Genomic DNA, 7,572 nt, shown 5'->3' with positions numbered 1-7,572 from the left:
CCTCTTCAGGTCGTCTTCCCTCAATGGCTTCAAGATGTTGGATTCTACAACATCGGACCTGAGTTTCAGAGTGCTAACCCTTGGAAAGTATGTTGATGTTAAGGATATGCCCCAACAAGAACCTGGAAGTGGTGATTGCGGCGTATTTATGTTGATGTTTATAATATATTTGATGTTCAGGCTCAAACTTGATTTTGATGGTAGCCATGGGCATTACTTCATGAAGAAAATTGATGTAGATATATTTACAGGCGATATTGCCTTGTAAGTCATTATATTGTGTTCAGACTTGATGTATGAATGTAGATTATTCTAAAGGATATAAACTTTTGATATATTCATATGTTTAGCTATAAGTAATTGTTGATATACATTAGTACTTATTATGCACATGAACATAAAATAAAATACATTATTATATATAATTGTAAAATAAACTAAAATAAGAGTTCAGAATCCATATTTAGTTAGAACGATACAGTCAGTTTGGATTCGACACGATGAGATTTTTACATCTCTTGCGGCTATGACCTAGTTGGTTGCATCGCCCGCATCTCACAGTTCTTCGATTAACATCCTCACCAATAGAAGGAATTCTTAACTCTGGACGACGACCAAGTGGCTGTGCTTCGATCGATGGGTTAACTCTGATTTCTTGGATTTCTTCTAGAATGTCTCAATCTGTCATGTCGCCAAATGACTCCACTGGTTCAGCATATGCCATGACCAATGAATCTTTAGAGTAATAATCAGAGCAAAGACTTATGTAATTCACATGGATGGTTAGACAAGCAGCAATTGCATGCGCACAAACAAGTTGATCGAGTTGGAATACTCTACAGAAGCAAGTCCTTTTATGAATGTCAACTATCCCTTTCTTCATACCACCACCCAAAACATGAAATCGATGCTGAGACACAGGACGAACGGTCATTCTTTCAGCCAAAATTCTTCTTTCGCCGATTATCTCATATGCCCACGTCGTTAAACGAGTGCTCATCGATTCAGCCACAATTTTCCTATCATAAAACCATTGCTGTAATGTTTTTCTAAAGTGATCAACAAGATGAGTAACAAGAAATTTTCGCGATTCCCTCATTAAAGAATTCACGCTTTCCGCAATATTAGTAGTAAGTATATTGTATCTCCTACCTTCAAATTCAGATCTTACCCAATTACACGTACCCACATTATTCTCTAAGTAATCAGCCGCGCCCGAGTGGAGCATCGACAACCCTTCAAGTTGCCTTTTAAATTCTTCGTGTCCATATGTCTTTGCTGCATTAATAAATGCTAGGTCAAATTGATCCCAAATAGCTTTGGACATCCTGAATTTTGACTTAATATTGCCTTTGACATGGTAAAAACAAACGCCATGAGCAGCAGTGTGAAATGCTTTCAAAACGGCTCTCTTGATGGCAGTGCATCGATCAGAGATAAATACTAACTCTGGCCTATCGCCAATCACTCAGTGTAACTTCGTCATAAATCATCCCCAAGTATCATTGCTTTCTAAATCCATAACCCCAATAGCTAACGGATACAGTTGATTATTACCATCCAGACATGTTGCTACAAAAATGCTTCCACGATATAACCCCTTTAAATGAGTGTTATCTACAGCGATCACATGCCTAATGTACTGCGTGAAGCCCTTGATGGAAGATCCAAGCGCAACAAAGTAGTATAAGAAATTATCATTTCCATCCCGCTCAAGGTGTGTGACTGTACCCTCATTCGTTTTGAGCAAAACGTGAGAGTATTTGGGAAGTAAATTGTATGACTCTGCAGGGTTCCCTCATACTATTTCAAGACCGACTTCTTTAGCCCGATATGCTTGCTGATATGTTAATTGGACACCGTATTCTTGCTGCATGTCTGTTCTAATGTCATTCGGCGTGTATATCTGTTTGTCCTAAATAAATTTATCCGTGATAAGATGGCCAACAACCCAACTCCTTACTTGACGAGGACCACTAGGCAATACCTCATTAGAGCACGTATGAACATTGTCAACTCTTCTCACTACCCAAGGAACATTATGCTCATTCGAACCTCTTGTTGCGCGAAGACGCCAATTACATGATTCCGAAGAACAGTGGGTCTCAAAGCATGTCATTGTGGATTGTGCAATCTTCAAATCAAACTTTTCCCGCAAGGCCACTTTGAAATACAAGTGTACAACCCAAGAGAGGGGTGAATTGGGATTCTAAAAATTATTTGATTCTAAAACAATTTATCATGCAAATTTTAAATGAATTTAATGCAATCACAATTAAATCAATTACAATATAAAAAGATAAGGGAAGAGAGATTCAAACATGAAGATTTTTACGTGGTTCGGCCAACCTCGCCTACGTCCACGCCTCCAAGCTTTCTGGGCTTGAGGATTTCACTAAGCAAGCCTCCAAGACTTCAAATGCTTACACTTGACTTCCAAGGTGTCAATGAACCTTTACAACAAGAGATTATCCTCAATCTCTTAACCCAAGTGTATCCCAACACTTACAATCACTCAAAATAAAAGATTACAAATTGTTTTTCTCTCACACAATATTTAAGATTACAAATTAATGTCCAATGTGTGAATAGATTAAGCAAGAATATGTTTAAAGCTCTATTAAGATTGTATTCTCGAATATAAGCTCAATAGTTGTGTTGTGATCAACCTTGTTTGAATTTGAATGAGCTTATTTATAGTTGGAGCTGAAAAACTAGTCGTTATAGACTGTTTGCTCTAAAACGGTTCGCCGTTAACCATTAACGGTTAACCGTTTAGGCTGGTCAAAGTTACCGTTGGGCCAATTTTTAAATAAACGGTTTGCCATTTAGGATTACCCTTTCGCCATTAAATTCTAGAGACCTGCAAGATAAACTTCAATTATCCGTTTACATTAAACGGTTAAAGATTTGCACGAAATGACCTCTCTGGAATTTATCGATTAGCCGTTTGTAATAAACGGTTTGCCGTTTGTTTCTAGTAACCTGTAGAACAAGTTAGTCTTATCCATTTCAGTTAAACTTTTATGAATATAATTGGAATGATTATAAGGCTTTCGTTTATTAATGAATAGCTCCAACATTTTAATAAAAAATATTTAAAGTTTGTTATCATCAAAATCAATATTATGAACATATACATGTTAACACACTTTGCACAGTTCCAGTATTAACTCATTCTTCTCAGTGAACAACTTTCTCACATCAATGTCAACAGAATTACAGCTTCTAACTAAGTCTGGAACAACCAAGTTTGAAGGTAAAACTGGAGCAAGACTCACCAAGGGATTAACTGTTGTCCTCCTCCTCGAACGGGCCATCGGAGGAATAAGTCGGTTGTCTCTATTATTAATAGGAATATCATACTGATGCTCATTCTCATCATTGATAGGAATATCATAATGACCAATGCTCCTATCATCAACTTCAGTATTGGACTTCATGCCTTGCACACTATTGAACGGTTCCAAACAAGCATTATCACTTCTGTGTTGTTGGTGTCATAAGTATGATCATCATAACTGCAAAACTTACTATTGTAAAATGGAGAGTAATGTTTCCCTAACGATGTCCCTAATGGTAACACCTCTTCTTCAACATCCGCTAACATAATAATGTTCTCATCAATAGTGTCATTGTTTTCGTTGAGTGGAGAGTAACATTGCTAAAATGACATTTGCTGTGGTAACACCTCTTCCTCAATATCGTGGATAGACTCGTTTGCTCTAAACGAAGTTTCACTTTCCACAAGTGGCTCAGGATTTTCGGCCGGAACTCGAGGAGATGTGGTGACAAATATAGGGATGCATCCATAATTGACCACATCAGAGGCCATGTACAGCACAACCTTAACCATTTCATCATTAAATGTGTTCATAGGTAGTGAACATGCACGATACATTGTGTTACTAGACCTCAAAGTTGTCTTCATCATCATACTATATTCATTATGATTTATCTGTAAACCTTCATACACCCTTGCCAGAAATTACTCAAACGTACAATCTTTCCGAACTAAAAATGATATATTCTTGGCATTCACGTACTCTGTACGGTCATCTGCTAACGTCTCCCATCAACCGTCATAACATAATTGAAGTACAACGAAATCCATTAAACCTAAAAATTATATAAAAAAGATATAAGATTACACGCTACAAAACCTAGTAAAGTGAATATGCACTACATTTATATGGATGAAATGAAGTATACGATTTTGGATTTGATTCGTCTCGTTGTAAGCTTCGAAACGGTACATTATACGCCTAAAATAGACACATGTAACCCAAGTTATGACTTTCAAAAAATAGTTGAAATTTAGTGAGACAGACAGTGGGACATGTGCATGTCTCACATAAAACTAGTGAGAACAAGTGAGACAGGCAGTGGGACAGGCGTCTGTCTCACATAAAACCAATGGGTTTATGTGCGATAGGCACCTGTCCCACTGCCTGTCGCACATATTTTGGTGAGACAGGTGTCTGTCTCACATAAAAACAGTGAGTTTATGTGAGACAGACGCCTGTCTCACTTGATCTTGGCTTCTTTTTTGCTCGATTTTTCAAGTGTTTCAATGATTTATTTTCATTTCTCAACTCAAACTCACTACTTTAACATATCACATTATTTTATTAATGAAAAATAACAATGTTTGCAACAAAAACCCACTTTAATTTCAAACTTAAATGATAAAATCAATAGATTAAAAGTTTAGGTTATGGTAAGAGTATAAACTACCCTTAAGAAGCTCTCCAATTGATAATTATATCTTCAATTATTCAATGCTTGTTTGATGAAATTTATTAATTTATTGAGAGTGATCGAGTTTGTTGAGAGTGATGAAGTTTGTTAAGTTATTGAGGAAGATTACGGTTTAGTAGTGCTGGAATTGAAAAAGTGATATGCCTTTGTAAATTTGATGAAAGTGATAAGAGTAATATAATCTAAAAATAGAGTGTTTGGCTAGTTATGATAAAAAAATTTTAAAAGGTCAAAATTAAAAAACACAAAAATTTTATGTCCATTTTTATAAATTTTTCATGAAAATCCTTAACAATTTTACACAAAGTAGAAAGGAAACTTATTCATTTCTGTATTGTACAAAGGCGGGCAAGCAAACATTAGTTTTGGTTGTTGACTTGTTGACCGACACAGTCAACTAAAAAATTGCCTCAAGACAAAAACAATTATTTACTCACTCTGTATTATTTTTTTATGACCATCCAATAATCTAATAATTTACCCAAAAATCCTTAACAAACGTGACACGTTTCTCATGCCTCTTATCTTCGTCTTCTCCTTGAATTAAAAAAATATATTATTCATAAATAAATATGGCTGCAAGTCTGCAACTGGAATGACTAGACTAGAGTAGGTGCGGCGAGGCCTGTCTGGCTGTGGCAGTTCCAGTGCCAGTGGCAGTGACCCTGGCCCCGGCACCAATGGTCTCTACTTTTGCCATGTGTCAACAGTTCCCTACTCCCTATACTCCTGCTCTTCTCGTTTGTCGCAACTCAAATGTCAGTTTTATCCTTAACAAAAATTGCCGTTTCCTCTTCGAACCTGTCAAAAGGATATAATAAGCTAGGTTTGCCGAATTCTGCATGGGTTAGGTAGGCGCTTAGCTGAGCTTTTTTTAGTTTTTAAAAATATTATATTATTATTATGAAATAATTATATGTAAATAAAATTTAATTTTGTTATTTTTTATTGATGAACTACAATCAATATGTAGATTTTTATTAAAAAAAAAAATTTCGATCCAGAGAAGAACTTATTTTATTCTACATATGAATATATATGATCAAGATGATTAATTTCCTTTAATTTTCATCCACAAAATGATCTCAATTTTTTTTATTAAAAGATAAATTTACGTTTATCATATCAAAGACAAGGGTAGAATTGTAAATCGGAAGCATCCTCGCCTTGCGAACAAACCTCACTGACACCGTCAGTACACCCTAAAATTCCCGCCTTTTCTGAACGCTCAATGCTCATTTGTCTTTGACTAAACACCACATTGCCATGCCTCCCTGCCACGTCGCTCACCCATTCCCTCCGTCCCACGTGGAATGTAAATTCACACTCGGATGCAGATCCAACGGCGCAGACTTTTCTCCTCACCCTAATCCTGATTTTTTTGTTTGGGACCCACCCTCCAGATCCTTCCTCCTCACGTTTTTGCCGCCTATTAATATATTTTTTAATACTCGACGTTATATATATATATATTATAAACAAAACCAAACGTACTGTAGAGAAAAGCCCAGAGTCAAAATCTCTCAAAGAAGAAACAAAATGGAGGAAACGAGGAAGAGAGAAAGAGAACAAAACTTCAACCAAAACGACGACGTCTCATCGGCAGCCTTGAAAATGCCACGAGCTACCCTTGAAGATGGCGGTGACGGCGGAGGAGATTTAGGAGACGACATAATGGCGTGGCTTTCGATGGACGACGACACGATGAGTCAACTCATGAACCTTCTAGACACGTCACCACCCAATGCTGACTCAGCGACAGCTCGTACTACTAGAGTCAAGTTCATCGACAACCCTTACAAGTCACTCGTGATATTTCAATCGTCGTCGTCTTACGTCACCATCAACGGAAACGAGGAGAGCTGCGGCTCCTCGTTCTCCGACTCGGAGTCGTCGGTGATGGTGAGCGTGGACACGGCCGGGATTGTGAAGAGCTTCCCTACGCGCGGGTCGCAGCGTGACTGTGAAGTAAGCGCGTGGAGTTCAAACGAGGAAGAGAAGGAGGTCGGTGGCTTTGGCTTTTTTGAGGGGGAAGGAGGAGAAATAATGGACGGCTGTGATGGCTCTGATTTGGATGATTATGTGCTGCCCAAGTTTCTTGTACAGGAGCAGGAGGAGGCTCAGGCTCCTTTCTGAACCCTCAGTTAGGGTTTTAGGGTTTTTTGGTCGGTGGGGTTTTTAACTTTTAACACTGTTAATAGAAAGAAAATACGAGTTAAAAATACGAATGAAAAGGTCAAAAGGAGCTTGTTGTTTTTTCTGTATTATTTTTCTTTTTAAGTTTTAGCTCATATTCCCAAACAAAAATTAAAATTTTAATTTAAAACTTGGAAACTAAGCAATCGAGTACTTAAATTTCTTTAATGTAAAGGCAAAAGCAGCAAAGCCCAAACATTTGTAGCAGAGGCTGAGGTTGGGGCTGGCTGATGGCTCTTTCAAGGAAATGGCCACACTGATAACTGCTAGAACAGCCTGGAAACCTGGCCATATAAAGAAAGTAAGGGACAGGACGATGAGATAAGATCATAATTAAGCAGCATTATTGTTGCACCAATAGCCTTATTTTTCTCTCTTTTTCTGTTTAAAACAATACAAACCAGGGGGTGAAAAAAATAGGATAAAACAAGAGCAAAAGTGCTGCACACGCTACTATGCTTATAATTACATGTGTCACGGCTCCTAATCCCTGATGAAGAGTAATGATAATGAATGTCATAAAGTTGGAGCGTTCAGGACAGCTGCGTTGTGTTATGTTCTAAGTTGTATTATAAGCAATAAAGAAAGAAGAAAAAATACGGTTGTCCGCGAGAA

At 37.4% G+C, this 7,572-nt stretch overlaps 1 protein-coding gene across 1 annotated transcript; it reads left to right on the top strand.

The window, feature by feature from the left end:
• The first annotated feature begins 5,901 nt into the window (after positions 1 to 5,901).
• Positions 5,902 to 6,985, top strand: LOC18054426. The gene has a single exon (XM_006451408.2). The coding sequence runs from the start codon at positions 6,028 to 6,030 to the stop codon at positions 6,895 to 6,897; it is 870 nt and encodes a 289-aa protein (XP_006451471.2). The 5' UTR covers positions 5,902 to 6,027; the 3' UTR covers positions 6,898 to 6,985.
• The last annotated feature ends 587 nt before the right edge of the window (positions 6,986 to 7,572 follow it).

This window comes from Citrus clementina, unplaced genomic scaffold (assembly GCF_000493195.1).
Source record: "Citrus clementina cultivar Clemenules unplaced genomic scaffold, Citrus_clementina_v1.0 scaffold_1, whole genome shotgun sequence".
In the NCBI taxonomy this organism is placed as follows: domain Eukaryota; kingdom Viridiplantae; phylum Streptophyta; class Magnoliopsida; order Sapindales; family Rutaceae; genus Citrus; species Citrus x clementina.
The sequence above is the reverse complement of the archived record's forward strand: the minus strand, read 5'-3'. Positions and strand labels throughout refer to the sequence as shown.